The 18,731-nt window shown below is 37.7% G+C and overlaps 1 protein-coding gene across 2 annotated transcripts in view; it reads left to right on the top strand.

The window, feature by feature from the left end:
- The first annotated feature begins 14,432 nt into the window (after nucleotides 1–14,432).
- Nucleotides 14,433–18,731, top strand: part of LOC127620882 (cytosolic acyl coenzyme A thioester hydrolase-like) — a 164,868-nt gene continuing 160,569 nt past the window's right edge. Inside the window, exon 1 of one of the 2 annotated variants that reach the window (XM_052094218.1) lies at nucleotides 14,433–14,719. In XM_052094218.1, the coding sequence (XP_051950178.1) occupies nucleotides 14,670–14,719 (50 nt within the window). In that variant the 5' untranslated portion in view covers nucleotides 14,433–14,669. The remainder of the gene's footprint in view (nucleotides 14,720–18,731) is intronic. The other variant, XM_052094220.1, reaches the window with a different exon arrangement.

Genomic DNA, 18,731 nt, shown 5'->3' with positions numbered 1-18,731 from the left:
CCGTGATTTACGTCTGAAGTGACCTCGCAGATGGTCGCGGGGCGTCTTCGAGTCGGCCTGGTGTGCACCCCTGGTTCAAAACCTAGGCAGAAGGTCAAACGCACACACAAAACACTTACGAACGACAGTTCTTCTCTGGGCACAAGAGAGCCAGAGCACACATTATCAGGCCATTTGAACCAAAACAGAGAGATAAAATATTCACTCCTCGGGCAGAGGAGAGGGTTGAAATAACATACATTTCTTCCCTAAAGAAATAATAAGAGAAAATCACACTTCTACTATTCAGGTGTTATTACATAGGACTTTAAACTATATAATTAGTCATGGAAAGGTAACAATCAAACACAGAATACATCTGGAACACATGTTTAACGCATCCCCCCTGACCCCCTCCCCTGAGAGGCTGGAGAGCGTCACAAATAAGCTTATCCCCCAAAAGACCTTCAGCCGACGTGCAGGACAGAGAGACTCTGGAATGTTCCTAAAAGATACTCACTAACATTCAACACACATATGATTCAAAGTATATTTCAATTATGCATAAGAAAATAGAATGCATGCACACTTTGACGTTAGTTGTATGCCTGTAATTTTCTTCAAATGTTACTGAAGTTGTATACTTGTATGTTACAGAAATGTTTGTACATTTTTGGGATTTGTATGCGCCAATGTTGCTGTATCTTTAGAGACGGTCCCTAAATTTGTGATTATTTGTGAATCAAGAATGTCCAACTTCAAGCCAACTTTATTGCATTATTTATTGACATGGGGACGCTTGGTCACTAATTTCTGATTTCACAGCAGTATCGTGGAAAAAGAAACTACATGAACAGTGCCAATGATGTGTAGAATTTAGAAATTTAGAAATTCTGTAGAACTTACATACCCAGGTAGCAAACAGACGTTGGGCCAACGTCAATTTTGGTTGGTTACGTTGGCCCAACCTATCTGACAGAAATACAACGTTGGGCCAACGTTGGTATGGTCAGCTGCGATGGCCCAACCTATCTGACAGAAATACAACGTTGGGCCAACGTTGGTATGGTCAGCTGCGATGGCCCAACCTATCTGACAGAAATACAACGTTGGGCCAACGTTGGTATGGTCAGCTGCGATGGCCCAACCTATCTGACAGAAATACAACGTTGGGCCAACATTGGTATGGTCAGCTGCAATGGCCCACCACTTTCCTCAAATATATGTGTAGCTTTCAGCTCTCCAGTCACAGGCTGTTCTGAGAGAGCAGTTTATACAATAAAGTCTTGTAATACAACAATCAATTTCTTCCTGCATCTCATTTATGAAAATTCCCATTCACACAAATCAAATTAAATTAAAGAAATTAAATTATTAATCGGTTAATTTATGATGAGACGCGCTCCAGTTCACGAGCAATGCAATAAGTGCAATAAGTGACCGCGCCGGCGGCTCCATGTCATGATTATATTCAATTGTCTGCTATATTTGCTTCGTATTTATTAAATCCAGGCAATTGGTTCATGCAAATTTTATTAAAATTAAGATACAATTTATACAAAACGAAATTCATATTTTAAGAAAGGTTTTCTACAAAACAAAACTTAATGAAGAAGTGGTCAAAATCCTGTCTGACCAACTCCATGCCTCCCGATATATTACACATCCTATCTTACTCATGCTGTTCACTTTTCATAATCAACATAGATGGAAAAAAAAACATTATAATATTTTAACAAATATGAAACTAAATGCGCATATTTAATGGCTACAACATATAGGCCTACAGTAGCCCTACTGCACACATTTAATTCAGAATTTTGCACACATAAGTTGAAAGGCATTTTTTTTCTGTTCACGGATAATTGTGCATGCATTTATTAATCGTTATGATACTAAAATCATAATAAAGTAGGATGTACAAAAAATCAGATGAGCACAGAATATGAACGCAACGCGTTCCTACACATTAAGCATTTTCCTCCCATAGAAAACCATTATAAGAACGCTTGGCTTGCAGACTGGAATGTCCCAGCAGTTATTATGTTGAAATAACGCAGAAATGATCATGATATGGAGGCGCGGGCGCGATTGCATTGCACGTGAACTGGAGCACATCTCATCATAAATTAATGCCTCACAGACATGAGGAACTATAGAAAGCTTGAAATGTCTTTAAACGAACAATTCAAAACGAAAAGAAATAGGCTACTCTCTGATTATGTAATCCATTATGTGCATTTCTCTTTATAGGTGCGTTCACTATGGCGATCGCAACTTCATCTGTGCAGCGACACTGACACAGAAAACCTGTTCAATTTAATACAATTAAAACTTTAATTGTGATAATTAAAATAATTGAATATTAAATACTGAGTGGCCAATTTTGCTCATTTAAATAATAGTGTATATTATGCGCAGCTCCCCTTGTCAATGATCTACCCTCTCAGCACCTGCGTTAGAAATTATCTGCCCGGCGCGAGCTCATTCTTCCAAGAGAACAGTGCGTGCGTGATTTAGAATGACCGTTATCTTCCGTTATCTTTTAACCGTTATCTTAAATTTCTTCTAGACTTCACTTCAGCCGTTAACCCAGCCAGTCCAAGGTAATCTGCTTGATTCAATATATTGTTTTAGTATATAAATAATCAATATGTTATCTAGTAAGGCATTACAATCTGATGTAAATGTAACGTTAGCCTTATAATTTAGCCAGCATAATTTACATTCAATGTAACGATCTACCGTTAGCCTGCTACCTTCTAACAGTTAACGTTAGAGCATTGTAGCTTTCTAGTCTAGATTAAACATAATCGAAATCAGCTGTAGTTATTTGTTTGGCAGCATACTAACAATGTCTGCAAACATTTATTCAGACAGAACACTTAAACGTCAGGCAAAGCAGAGGGCTTACAATATCCTTAGTGAGGTTTGCGTCAGTGCTGAATCTGACGCAGTTGACGTAAACATATGCCTGGAAAAAAACGCCCCTGCTGATGATGTGTGGTCTGATGCTGCATCTGATTGGCCCATGTCCTATGACTCAGACGAGTTAGAGACTGAGTTTAATGTTGACGATAACGTGACTGATGAATTTTGGTCAAATGCTCTGACAGAAACTGACTCAAGTGATGACGAATTTGTTGAGTCTGCAGAGTGTATTGCTGAGGAGATCAGAGGTTGGGCAATAGACAGCCAAATACCACAATGCCATCTAAATGGGCTGTTGGGCATCCTGAGAAAATATCATCCATATCTCCCAAAGGATTCCCGCACTCTTTTAGGCACTCCAACTAATTATGAGGTCCAGCAGATTGCTGGTGGCACCATGCATTATTTTGGAGTGGAGAAAGGCATTAGGCATGTGTTAAACCAGATAGACCCTCTCCCAAAGGCCATTCACTTACAAGTGAATATTGATGGACTACCTTTGTTCAAAAGCAGCAATAAGCAGTTCTGGCCCATTCTAGGCTTGGTAGAGGAAGACAAAACAAAGCAACATTCGTCATCGCTTTATATCTTGGATCTAAAAAACCAGAGAATGTCAATCTGTTCCTAGAATCATTTGTGAATGAATATGGAAAGCTTAAATTAGAGGGTGTGGATGTAATTGGCAAATGTGTAGACATTAAAATTTCAAATTTTGTTTGCGATGCAAGTGCGAGGGCTTTCGTAAAAAACATTAAAGCCCACAATGCATACCACGGCTGTGAAAAATGCACACAGGAGGGAACATGGGCGGAAAATCGCATGACTTTTCCTGAAGTAGATTCACCTTTACGGACAGATACGTCTTTTATTAATAAAGACGATGAGTTTCACCATAAAGGGACCAGTGTGTTGACCAGGGTTGGAATTGGTATGGTCTCCCAATTTCCATTAGATGTTATGCATCTGGTTTTTCTTGGGGTTGTGAGAAAGTTGATAGGGTTTTGGATGAGGGACCACTTCCAACTCGTTTAGGTGCTCATCAGATAGGCCTAATTTCTGCAGTGCTTATGTCCTTTGCCATGAGACTCCCCAGAGAGTTTGCACGAAAAGGAGATCCCTTGTTGAGGTAGATAGGTGGAAAGCAACAGAGTTCAGAACTTTTCTCCTGTACACTGGTCCAGTAGCACTGAAAGACCATCTGCCGAATGTTCTATACCACAATTTTATGCTTCTGCATGTAGCCATTCAAATATTATGCTGCCCCTCACTGTGTCTCCAGTACTGTGATTTTGCTGAAAAGTTACTGATCACATTTGTCGAGCATTTTCAATCTGTTTATGGTAATTACGTTGTGTATAACATACACGGGCTGACACATCTTGCCAATGATGTAAGGCAGTTTGGTGTGCTGCATAATTTCGCAGCTTTCCCATTTGAGAACTTCCTCTACACATTAAAAAAATTGATTAGGACCCCTACCCAGCCCCTTCAACAGATCATCAGGAGATTGTCAGAAAAAGCAAGTGTCAGAACTAAAATAAGGGTGTGCAAGGATGGTTTTTACCAGGAACATAAGAATGGGCCTTTTCCATACAATGTGACATCTCAGCAGTTTACACAGTATAAGAAATATGTAAATGGTGGAACTTTAATTAGTTTATCAGAGGGAGACAACTATATTCTGTTCAATGGAGATATTTATATAGTGAAAAACATTTTAAAAGACAAGGAAGCATCGCATCTAGTCTGTCTTAAATTCCAAAACAAGTCATCATTTTTCACCTATCCCATTGATTCATCAAGTCTTGATATAACCTTTGTGAAACAACCCGGGCAGTCATTGACTATTGTTCCTACACAGACTGTTTCAAAAGTCCTTCTTTTACAGCATAAGGATGGGTTTGTGGCATATCCTTTACTGCATACTGCTTGATTCCCCCAATAGCCCCCCCCCCCCACCCCCCTTTCTGCATCTGACAAATGTACAAAACTTATCAATCATAAAGAATAGTAATAATAAGACTAGGAATTATTTTAGTTTAGATAGATTTCCACTGGGTAATTAATAGAGCAGAGGTACTCAACAGGCGGCCCGCGGGCCGCATCCGGCCCGTCGGCATTCATTTTATGGCCGGCGTCATGCAAAAAATTAATGCATTTTTTTATAATTTGAGCTCAAAGGTTGCGCAAATATTAGACCGTGTGACATATATGTAGGTAGCTATAGCCTACATGTATACCGCAGACGCTTTGGATAATTTGTTGATGAAACATTGACTAAAATTAAGATACAATGTATACAAAAAGAAATTCGCTTTCTCCAAAACAAAACTTTAGTCAAAATGATGTCTGACCCATTCCAAATTTTCTCCGATATATTGGTCACCTTATGATCCTATTTTACTCATCTCATGGGTTCCCTTTTCATATAATCAACATAGATGATATTAAAAACAACATTTATAAGTTTAAGTTTTTAACTTATAAGCGTCGCACCGCTCCGCTTTGCTCACATGCTCTGGTGTGTGTCCTATACATGCATTTGCGCGTGCATGTGGTGGAGGGGTGCGATTTTCGAATAATAATCAAATAATTATTAGTGATCTTCGAATGTCATTTTTGCTTGAAGATTTCGTTTTGTATAAATTTTATCTTCATTTTAATCAATGTTTCATCAACAAATTTGCCTGGATTAATAAATAAGAAGAAACTAATAGTAGACAATATCAGGACATGGAGGCGCCAGCGCGTGAACTGGAACGTGTCTCATAAATGATCTGAAACTCAGCGTATAAACTACTTGTCATCTATAGAAATCTTTAAATATCTACTTTTAAACAAAACAATTAAAAACTAAAAGAAATGACCTACTCTCTGCTTGCTAATTCATATGAAGTGTGCATTTCTATATGCGCTGCATCGTCAACTTTATCTTTGCAGCCACTGACATAGAACAAGTTTATTGATAAACAATTCAAATGTTTCATGCATAATCATTACTTTTGCCGGTTCTTTGTGGCAAGCTTTATTTCAGGTGTTGCATGATATCTATGCGTCCAAGTAGCCTATCAGTGCTTCGCCTGTGCTTGATCTGCATTGCTATTTGTACTCGTTGTGAATAAGCAGGCCAAAAGAAGTATTTTTATTTTTTGTCACTTTTACTGACATGCTACCCGACAATAGGATTCCATGAATTATGCTAAGCTAAGCTAGCGGCGGCGCGCTGCCAGACAATGCATGCACTGAGACAAAAATGCATTTGTAGGGGAGACGGTGAATAACCCCAAATTCAAAAAACGGTGGAGTATTCCTTTAAAAGTTAGATGTACTGGGCTAATAGTGGGTATTAGTAGTAGGCTAAGAATAATAACTTTGTAAAGTGACCCTGAGTACAAAAACATGTAAGAAAACATTTAATAAATAATTGAACATTTGATGTAGGCTAGGCCTATAGATATATTATAGGCATAATCAATAAATGTTAAATGTTAAAATATAAAGATAATATATATTTAATGGCCCTCAACATCTGCTCATGAAGGCTATAACAAAAATCGTGAGAAAACTGGGTATGCACCTTTAAGGTTGTGGTGCTATAACGGATGCCGCGAAAATTAAGAGAGCAGCTTATTCGTCGGCGATGAATCATAGCGAAACCCCATCAGTCAACTAAACCCATACCTGGCAACATTTGGTTTTCAAAATCCGGGAGATTTTTTTTTGGGGGGGGGGGTTTACTGCTGTTAAGTGTACTGCACGTGTTAAGTGTATTATTTACATTGCAATACCCATAAATGAAAACATAACTTAATTTATTAATATTTCTTAATTTTTTTATTTGTCATTTTATTACAACAAAACATCACAGTTTTTAACACTGGTACAAACACATAACACTGTGGTACAAACTAATTTAACACATTTATTTACAGTTCATTCCTTGAGCATCAATAACTGTCTCTCTTTTGTAAACATAAGTACAGTATGTTTTGTAAACATGAATATTGTGCTCACTTTTTTTTTTGAAGTGTTGTAATTGTATGTGGCAGATTTTGCTGCTCTCAGTGCCCTCTTGGACGGAGTGTATTTTGAAACCAAACCGGTGTGGTTTATTTTGCAGGATAGGAGAGAGCAAAGAGTGCTGTTATTCATGCTCATGCGATTTTCTGTAACTCTCTGTCTGTCCTTTCGTGATGAAGGATGAGATCGCCTGTGTGCCCTTACTTGCTCTTCTGCGCGATGGTGCCGCTGTGTTTTAATGTGCTGGCTAATGTCATTTTTCCCGCCGTGGCCTACATTAAAATCAATGCGACATACCTTACAAAAAGCGTGGAGGTTGTCTATATGACTGGGTAAGATGCACGTACATTGTTGCGTCCAACATTGTTGAAATTTACAATTGTACTTCAGTTTCTTTGCGGGGACACCGCCTTCACCTGCCATCATGTCTATCGGCTCGCTTTCGGGTTAAACTTTCCGCGACTGCGCAACTGGGTTATACTAGGTTGCCAGGTTGAGGTGACAAATGGGTTGAAATTGTAAATGGTGTGTGGATTGTGTGAATATAATGCATTTAATACAATCTGGCAACTGATCAACATTAGACAAACATATTGGTCCGATTAATAATAATAATCGGCGATTATTCATAAAGGAGTTTGGGCCATGCAAATTACGGGAGTTTCCCGGGAGAAATAACAAACCGGGAGGGGTCCGGGAGATAGGGCTAAAAAACGGGAGAAACCCGGGAAAAACGGGAGTGTTGACAGGTATGACTAAACCTTGTGAACATACTGTATCTTGTGTGTTCGTACTGTACATTAGATATCGATGGCTTCAAAGAAAAGGAAGGTTGACGATGAAAACAGAGTTTTCAACCCTGATTGGCAAATGGAATTCGCCTTTGCGGACATAGGTGGCAAACCAATGTGTCTCATTTGTCAAAAAACAATTGCTGTATTAAAACGAGCTAATTTGCAACGCCACCATGAGCAGCTTCATTCCGATTTCAGCGTTGCATATCCACATAGCAGCTCAGTCAGGAGTCAAAAGGTACAGACATTGCTAGCTGGTTTTAATGCCCAGAGATGCATGTTCCGCGGCATTGTTAAAAGTGCTGACAATATTACCGAGGCCTCATTCAGAATTGCTTGGAATATTGCAAAAGCAAAGAGGCCTGCTACAGAGGGAGAATTTCTCAAAAATACATTTATGGACCGTGCAGAATCACTGTTTTCGGATTTTAAGAACAAGGAAGACATCATCAGGCAAATCTCAAAGCTGCAGTTGTCTGATTCAACAGTGACCAGACGAGTAGAATTGATTTCAGACGATCTCTTTTCACAGTTGCTAACAGACATTGAAAGTTCAGAGTACTTCAGTTTAGCACTGGATGAATCTACTGACAGCACAGATGTTGCACAGCTAGCAGTGTGGGTGCGTTTTCTTAAAGGGGAGAAATTTGTCGAGGAAATGTTGACCTTGCTCCCATTGAAAGGCCAAACCCGTGGAGAGGATATTCACTCCGCACTGATGAATTTTTTCATGGTCCAGGCAAAAACATAAATTTGAAAAAGCTTGTTTCTGTGACTACTGATGGTGCCCCATCAATGGTTGGGAAGGAAAAGAGATTAATCGCTTTACTTAGAAAAGATTCTGAAATACCAGCCTTCTTCTCATACCACTGCATTCTGCATCGGGAGCAACTGTGCAGCAAGCTCAAACGTGGAGAGCTCAAAATGGCAATGGACACAGTGACACGAACAGTCAATTTTATTCTTGCACATGCTCTGAAACACAGACAGTTCCGTTCCTTGGTCGCAGAGTTTGAAAGCGCATACCCTGACTTGGCAATGCACGCGGAGGTCAGATGGCTTAGTCGTGGAAATGTCCTTGATCGCTTCATGGAATTACTTCCAGTTGTGCTCATATTTTTGAAAGAGAAGGGCCGACATGATTTACTGGCAGCCCTCGAAGATGACACATTCATGCACAATGCAGCTTTTCTGACTGATGTTACGCGACATTTAAATGCACTCAATCGTAAGCTTCAAGGTAAACAAAAGATTCTTCCGATGATGCTGAACGATGTGGCTGCATTTGAAGCGAAAATTGACTTGTTCGCGCAACAACTTCAGGAAAGAAATTTCACTCACTTTTCTGTTCTGCAGTCACAAGTGACAGAACCTGGCTCATTTTCACCCAGTGCTTACTGTTTATATCTCAGGGAGCTAAAAGACGAGTTTTCCTCCCGATTTGCGGACGTTAAATCCTTCACACCTGTACTGGCATTCACAGAAAATCCATTTGCTTGTGACATACAGGCTACGTCTGTCGCAGTCATGTCAGAACCCTTCAGCGTGGAAAGGGCAGCGTTTGAGGAGCAACTCATAGAGCTGCAGCACAACACCATCTTTAAAGAGAGACATAAAGAAGAGAGCATTGACACATTCTGGACCAAGTGTGTTCTGAAAGACACATTCCCTGCATTAAGTCAGTGTGCTTTAAAAATCTTGACCTGCTTTGGATCTACATATGTGTGTGAAAGTGCTTTCTCTGCAATGGGAATAATAAAGTCAAAGCAACGTTCACGTTTAACTGACAGACATTTGACAGACTGTCTTAGAGCAGCTACCAGTGAGCAACAGGCTGACCTGAAATCACTGGTAAAAAGAATTCAGACTCAGAATTCCCACTAGGAACAAGGACTACTTTTTATCAGGGCTTAGAAAGTAGCCTGTATTTTGATTTTCCTCATACATTTCTCATTTTTTGCTTTAATATTGCAAGACAATTGTTATTCCACTTTTTTGTTCCAGATTTTTTTTTTCATGTTCAGTATTACTTTAAATAGGACAAAGACTAGCAAGACAGGTAATAAACTGCATTTCTAAATAAGTAAAACGGTAAATATTGTCATAAATAAAATCTTACGATGCAAGTTCTAATTTGTGGCCCTTCACATTTTATGTGGTTTAAATGTGGCCCCCTTGGCATCTGAACTTGAGTACCCCTGTAATAGAGCTTCAATAAATGTATATAGTTGTAACACTAGATATATTGTTTTTTTGTTTTTGTTTTTTATAGATGTATTCTATAGTTGTTTTTACTGAAAAGAATGAGACAGAGGTAATACCAAGTGACTGGCTGAGCATCGACAAAAAAATTTCCTTTTGGCCCCCATATAACGGTACAAAATGTAGAAAAGCGGTTGAAAAAAATGAAACTCCTGATGAAGAATGGGACGAATATACAACTGAATGGGTGGCTGAGTATGGTAAGTCTTTGAGGAATTAATTATGAATTATTATTGAGAAATATAGAGAAATAACTATTCAAAAATTAAAAGATGCTCCTTGTGAGTTATGCCAAGCAGTTCTTTTCAAATGTTCAGATAATAGGCTTAGTGATGTTATTTGTTTCTATGTTTAGATTCCTATGAAAAAGCCAGAAGAAAACTGGTGAAATTTTGTAAAGGCAACAGTTTGGAGTCTACAGATGAGGACAGTGTACGGAAAAGAGTGTATGTTTCCTCTGTTCTCCTTTTATAGCCTACTGCTTATTTGCACTGAGCTTTTAAAAAAATTGATTACACTTAATGTGTCCAACAGACCATCATCAAAATATATGACGGATACAGCCTCAGGAAGACCTCCAGTGCAGGCCTCAACAAGCTGGCCCCACACAGGTACAAACAAAAACATACAGTGGTCATTGCATCATTTCCCAACATATCTGGTCACCACAGATTCCTTAAATCCAAGACTTGGGAATATGGTCCCTTTAGAATTAAAGTAATTTCCTGTGTATAAGCCACAGGAGACTGTTTTATGCAAGGTAAAAAAACATTAATACCATATTAACTGCTCTCGTGTATTAACCTGAAGAAATTTAGAAGAATGAATGTATAAACTGCGGCTAATAGTTGGGAAATTACAGTACAAGGTTATATCTGACATTTCTGTCAGAATTAAGTTGTAGTAAACTATATTTAATTCCATGGGGACGATATGTTGAAATGTCACTTTCCTGTTGTGTAAGATCGCAGCGAAGCTCTGGATGGAAGTAAATGTTGTGATGTTTGGCAATGTATTGTACATTGTACTGATTCTGTTTCATACTGTTCCATATGCAGAGACAATGGAAAGACAAAAAAAAAAGAAATTCTGCAGTAATGGAGCCAAAAGCCTGACCTTGCCAGCCATACCACCATTTGCACCATCAGCACCTGCTGTGACAGTCCCTGAACCAAGACAAGATGGTACGTAGAATTAACTCCTTACGTAGGAGTTTTTAGTAATTACCTTTTTAGTCTCTAACATGGATTAGAAACTGTTCAAGGAACAAAATAAAATGTATGTAACCAAAAAGGAGAATAAAACCAACTTCGCCTGGCTAAGTTGTACTATTTTCAAATGATAAACCTTTTAAGCCCTGCTTTTGACAATTAGCCTTAATATCAATTTGCTTTGATTTACAACCACAATTTATTTTTAAATTGGGGACGTTATGTAAAATGCAAAATAAAAACAAAATTCCAAATCTTGTAAAATCATATTTAGCTTGAAAAGGACATAGACAACATATCAAATGTTGAAAATGTCAAATTTTACTATTTTATGGGAAATGGAAGCACATTTTGAATTTAATGCCAGCAACACGTCTAAAAAAAAGCTGGGATGGATTCAACAAAAGGCTGGAAAAGTTATGTTATGATAAAGACAACAAAAGAAGAGATGCAGTCTCTCTCTTTATACGTTCAATTCTGTGTAGTTATAATGTTGCATCGTATGTTTGTCTGATTCAGAAAGAGAACTCCGGCTCTACCAGATGCTGGAAGAGATAAAGGGTCAAGTCAGGCAGAATACGCTCCTCCTTCAGGCTATTTTGCAAAGAGAGAATGCAGCTGAAGTTGTGAATGAGGAGTTTCAGTTTCCATTAAGGAGCATGACAGGCATAAAAGATCTGGAGGATAGGCTGTCAAACAGAGACACACAACGTTCTCTAGTAAATTCTAATGATGTTCTGTTACTTCACTTAAAAGAATACTAACATTCTAAGATCTAGACCTGGTTTACTGCTGCTTAACACATGATTTTTTTTCATAGACAAGATATCTTACCAGCTTGGGTGGAACATCTGCCAAAGACATTGTCCACAGGATTATGAGAGAGATAATGACCAATGAGTTGGCCAACAATTTTAATTGGCAAGGGAGAGGACAGAAGAGCCCATTTTCTACACTTTTGCTAGCAAAAGTTGTCATAGGTGATATGTTTCAAAAAACATTCAAAACTAATACATAACTTTGAAATAGCAAAAGAGAAATCAACCCCTTACAGTTTCACATAACGTGTCATTGAATGAAATACAATGCAAGTCAATGAAAGAATGCCAATTAATCCACTAATCATACAGAACTCTACAAAATAACCCTCAGATATGATCTTTCTGCTTACCCTTTCTCTGTTTAATTTTCTTTAATTTCATGCTGACAGATGCAGCCAAAAAACAAGGAGCAAAAGTGGTGGAAGCCGAGGAAAAAATAAAAACCTGGCTGAAGTATAGTGGAGACCGAAATGGAGGAAGAAAAAAAAGAGCAACAGAAAAAGGTACACAAGGCCTTTTTAAGGCTGATCTAATATGTTATTAATTATTATATATATTAATATATAAGTTTTAAGTCATTTACATTTTGATAATTACTATATTTTTTCTTTAACACAGAAAAGCAGATGCCTCCCCCTCAAGCAGATTCCAGCAGCTGTGAAAGTGAATGTAAGTGTCTTCCAATGATTGTTTTTTCTTCCTCTGTCTAACCCCACCACTAAACAGAGGTGTATTTCATCTTTACTAGGCGTACACTAGATGTATAATAAATTTGCTACCCCAACATGATGAAAATCTCTTGCTGGCGGGAAATAAATACTATTTTTCCCCCTTAAAACTATACACTCAACTACTAACACCATATTCTATCAGTTACACAGTATTTAGCTTAGGTCTCAAACTAAAAAAAAACCAACATACACTAAATCACTGTAAATTAATGGTTAAAATCATAATGCACCAGAAAAGAAAATTATGATATTTTAATGGGCATTTTTGTGGTAAGTACTTGTAGAAATTACAGCAAAGTCTAAGAGTCAAATGTGTAATTTTCAACATTTGACATGTTGACTATGTCCTTTTCGCAAATGATCACATTCTGTTTTTCTGTTTGCTGTTTTTATATTTTGCACAACACCCCAACTTTTTTCTGTTTTGGGTTGTGTAATTAAAATAGAACGACACATCTTAAATGTTCTAAAAAGTTGTTTGTATGTTTGTTGTTTTTTTACAGGAGTATATGCTGCTGCTACTTCTCCTCCGCTCCGTCTTCATCATCAGGGCCACTCAGTGGGTTTTTTTTGGCCTTCTTCTGCATTTTCTTTGCTGCCTTTTTTGTCACTTTTTGGTTCCTTGTTGATTTCTTTGGCTTTATGTTTTACTTTTCTTTGCATTTTTATATATTTTTTAACAACAGCACCACAACACGTTGTTAATTGCATTAAACTTCAATAAGTTAATTTTGTTACCAATAAAAAGGGTCATTTTTATAACCAATTCAGTTTGTCTGTTGTGCCGTCTCTTAATGCAGTTCAACAATGAATAAGCCATTTCACAATCTTAAAATTTGAGTGTAAGGTAAACCTATTTATTTATAAGTTTGCGAAGGTCTGCTGACTGTCCAATGACATGGTTGGCCCAATGTTGTTTTAGTGGTTTTTAGGTTGGCAGAAGGTCTGCTGGCTGTCCAATGACATGGTTGGCCCAACGTTGGCCCAATGTTGTTTTAGTGGTTTTTAGGTTGGCAGAAGGTCTGCTGGCTGTCCAATGACATGGTTGGCCCAACGTTGGCCCAATGTTGTTTTAGTGGTTTTTAGGTTGGCCGAAGGTCTGCTGGCCGTCCAATGACATGGTTGGCCCAACGTTGGCCCAACGGACAAAATTACGTTGGGCCAACGTCAGCACCCAACGTTGGCCCAACACAACAACAGACGTTGGGCCAACGTTGGGCCAACGTCTGTTTGCTACCTGGGTAATTTCTGTCTGTAGAATTTGCTTTTGACATGACAGCATGTCACAGTCAGTAGTGATTTTTTTTGGCCACCCAAATAAAATCACCGGGCCTACCTGGCCACCACAGAAAAAAAGTTCTCTGGTTACAGTCAGTTACAACAATAATATTAGTCTATAGTAAACCGTAATTCCGCCTTAAAACATGGTAACTACAGTCATGGTTACTACCATATTATTACAATAGCAAAACCATGATAAATAAATAAATAACCAGTGACAAATGACAGAGCGTCAAGCTTTGAAAACATGGTCTCTGCTGCCACCTTTCAGAGATTTGGTAAAATGCGCATTAAATGAGACAGATAGTTTTATTACTATTTAACCAATTTCAACGATCGATAGCCTTTGGTAAAGTTGTAGGTAAAAGAGTTCAATGTGAAATGTAGGTACAGGCAAATATTATGTTATGACGAACAACCAAACATTGGGGCATTACAAGCGCTATTTATTGACATGTGAAACGATGAAACGACGTGAAATGATTAACGATTCGCGCTCCTTCCTTGTTTAAATTAATCAACACAAGTATTCGCCAATCGATTTACCCTTCAAACCTGCAGCTCTCGCTCCGCCTGACTCGGTATTTTATTACGACACACGGAGTCAGACTTAAAGAAGAGCCTCGACACAAGCTGCCCATGATGTCTGACTCAAATGCACAAGCGACCCCGTCCATCCAGATATGCAGGTAAGAGGCTCTTTTGTGACTCTAACTTTCATAAAGAATCAATGAGAGACTCTCGTGACGTGACTGAGGCGGTACTATAATTCGTTGCCTGCTACACAAATAGATTAAGATCCTTTACAGAGATCATGAATGCATTTCACAAAAATAAATTACACGAAGACGTGACCTTTATTCATTTTATTTGTTTGTAAATGGCTTGGATGCTGATGCATTTTTGACACCGCTCATGCGTCGTGTGATGACCTCAATACTTATGTTGATGTAGAGCACTGACAGGACAACATTACTATCACGGCCATCACGGCAGTGATGTTATATATTATAGAGGTACAAGAGTTTTTTTATTTTTATTTTTTACGTAAATAGAGTGGTATGCAGTTTATTATGCTCTAGATAAGGGCCCACTTCCTGTCAATCTAAGAAATAACGTAGTAAATAGTAAATGAAGTCGATATGGCCATCGTTCGTGATATGTTCAAAGCAGGAATGTAATATTTAATATTTGAGTCCCCTGTTGCAGGATTAAACGTTGAAAAATCATGTACGCGGCGTTATTTTCCCGTATTCTGGCAGATCCCGCCTCCTGCGTTCGGATTGGCTAGTTAGAGCACAAGCGGTCAGCGATTGGGCAGTTGAGAAGTCGTTCATATCGCTTAGTTACCATAAACAGAGTGACGTCATACCCTATAAATTGCAGAAAAACAAACAGCCACTAAGTTCGAAGTTCAGAGCGAATTTTAAATGGTTAACATTAGACTAGACAAAACTGTCACATGCATTTAAATAAGCTGTTTAAAGCTTTGTCGATTAATAGTATAATGGGGACGATGTGATATCGCAGCTTCTAGTGTATAAACGTGTGTGTTTATTGTTTTTGTCCAATACCACTGATAGGCCTTTTTACCATGGTTCGAATTACGTGAAGAGAGAGGATGACATAGAGAGAGGATGAGCTCCCATGAAAGCAGTAAAATCATACACCTGTGGGGGTCTCTAAAAATCATCAGCACCATTATTTTAAATTACAAATAAAGCATTTTTTCCTTCAATATAGTCCTTCAATGTTTATGTTAACCCTTTTGCACGTATGATCGATCAACACCGGTGTGATTAGAACGGTCAGTGCATCACGTGATCAACTGCTAAATTCAAACGTGCTTTCGCGCTTTGGCTGGCGCTGAGCCAGAGACAGACGCGCTCAGTGCTGCTGTCATGTATCACAACCATAGACAGATCAACTGTTCTGTGTTTTCAACCACATAATGTTTATTTTAGGTTTCAGACATTTAAATACACATAAGTACTAGCAAAAAATATTTTGAGTTTGTAAAATACACACTGATGTCTAGGGAAGCGGCAATAATAATCCTTTCCATTAACGTTACGTTACAATAAGACACGTTTTCATATCAGATACACATTGTGTAAGTAGCTTTACATTTTACTCTATTCTTCTCCCAGTTCACCGGCCACTTACTTTCATGTATTTCGTGAGAAGTTGAGGAATTGACGTGTTGTAAAATAACATGGCGCCGCCCATCGCACATACAGCTCAACTAACTTAACGCGATCGTTATAAAGGCGTTTAAACAACAAAACACATCCACTTGCACATATTTGACAATCGGAATATCAGTGTTTCATGTTATAGCTAATACATTTGTGAATATTTTGTATAAAAAGGAAAAATGACATAAAAGCAGATCATCATTCATTCAGCGCTGTGTTGTGGTTGCGCTGTGTAACGTGACAAGCAATGATGCGTCACCATGGAAACATTAAAGTGACAGGTTCTAAATAACGGTCACCTAGAATAACTCACGCTGGGGATCAGTTAGAATATTTTAGAAATAGTGTAAAGTTCAGAACCAGCAACCATGCCACCAAAAATAAAAAGACTGCTACCAACATCAGGTACAACTTTGGCAAAATTCGGGTTTATTTAAAAAAAACAAAAAACATCATCAGAGGACAGTCTACTCGTTTCTCTACTCCTGTATTAATAAACATTGAAATCAAAAGAATCAAGTGCAGTGTTAAGCAATTATTTATCACACACACCATGCCTGCTTATAGGCTACTTCTTTTTTTTTTTAAGAGACCCCCACAAAGATGAAATCATAATTCGAACCATGCTTTTTACCATACAGTATATTCCATACAGCGCAATATACGATGTCACTTGTTTTCTATAACTTCAGAATAAAAGTGGTTTAATGCCGCGAAATGAGAGATGTGGCATGTGGGTTAAAAACAGGCCAATATTTAAGTCCTTTTTTTTTTTTTTTATAGCAGATTTACTGTAGATAAAGGACTTTATCTATTATATATGGTCTATATTGTGGGTCTTCAGCCCAAATATATATATTTTTTAACCAACAGCAGTCCTGATCAACCCTTTAAATGCCCTTTAAAAGCCAGTTTATTTATATAATGCCACTGTTGATTTTATGGAGAAAAAAATAAGATGTTGTTTCCACACACACACACACACACACACACACACACACACACACACACACACACACACACACACACACACACACACACACACAAAACATACTCTGACATCCATTTCAACACACCCACACAATTTTAGATGCATAGTTATTCAATTGACCTTCAGTGCTCTATAATACAGCAAACAGAAAATAGGAAAAAAGCACATATTTGCTCCATAGGCTAAACATGAGAAAAACGGTGCCATCTAGTGGAAAATATTAAAAAAATTACATTTTGAAGCCTGGGCTCCAGAATAAAAGCATAATATAATAGAATTCATGATTGTTTGCTTTAATGGCTCTGGGATCAAATATCAAATCAAAATCAAATATTTTATATGATTTCAATGGGGACATTTTTGTCCTGAAGGTCCTGAATGTAACTAATTAGGGTACACAGTGAGGTTGAAATTCCCCCCAAAATTCACACCTTTGGCAAAATGTATGCCATTGGCATTAACACAGCAAGCCAAATGATAGAGAAAACAAAAATGAAAAAGTCCCTAAGGTTGCACAAGTGTTAAATATTTCTCTGTTTGTAGGAATATGTTAAGAAATAATTAAATATTTGATACTTCTTGGCTTACAGAAAATTAAGAAATACACTGTCAACTGTAAATTGAAAATTTTGTTTTCCAACATTGCTGCCTTATAATAATGCATCTGACTCCATATATTATTAAATCAATTCAAGTTCTGCTTTAAATTAAATTAAATTACCTTACAATATCTTCTAGTTCTAAGGGTGGCTATGTGCTTACCATCAGCTGCTAAGTGCTTATCTGATCGATTTCTTTTCCACAGCAGTGTCAGAAAAGTCTGAAATAATTAATTACAAAAATACATATTCTCTCATGGGAAGTGATAGCTACCTTGATTTATTTCAATATTGGTATATTAGCAAATTGGCATACAGTGAAATCATAAATGTGGGAGTCAGATAAAATCGGTTTGTCATAAGAAAATCTCATTATATCATTGTAGGTGCCATAAAACTAGATGTAAACCTAAATCTTGGGAACCATACGAGAACATTTCTGTAGTTCCTGACCTGTTAACAGAAATTTATCTTTTAGTACTGGTGTGCTATGTGTACCAAATTTTGATTGATATATATATATATATATATATACTCCTATATTATCTACAACTGGACCCTTTTCACATATCCGGGTTTGGAATAAGGAAGTAGCAGGGTTAACATGTACTGTATAGCGGTGAATGGGAGACAACAGCAAATATAATTTTTGCTTGCCCATTTACTCCTACAGCAAAATATAAAAAAATCCACTATTATACATTCACAGCTAATAGAGAATGGTGGAATACAGCAGTCAGAACAGAGAAAAATGTCACATATTCTGTCTTTCCTATTAGAAGCCTCATCGCAGCTGTGGTAACTTTCTTTTTTTCTAATTGGAGGTAATATAATACAAAGTATAATACTATAAATTTACACTAAATAATAAAACATTGCAAATATACAGTAGTATGTAGTACAGTAGTAACCT

This window comes from Xyrauchen texanus, chromosome 27 (genome assembly GCF_025860055.1).
Source record: "Xyrauchen texanus isolate HMW12.3.18 chromosome 27, RBS_HiC_50CHRs, whole genome shotgun sequence".
Lineage (NCBI taxonomy): Eukaryota > Metazoa > Chordata > Actinopteri > Cypriniformes > Catostomidae > Xyrauchen > Xyrauchen texanus.
Note: the sequence above shows the minus strand (reverse complement) of the source record. Positions and strands in the feature narration are given on the sequence as shown.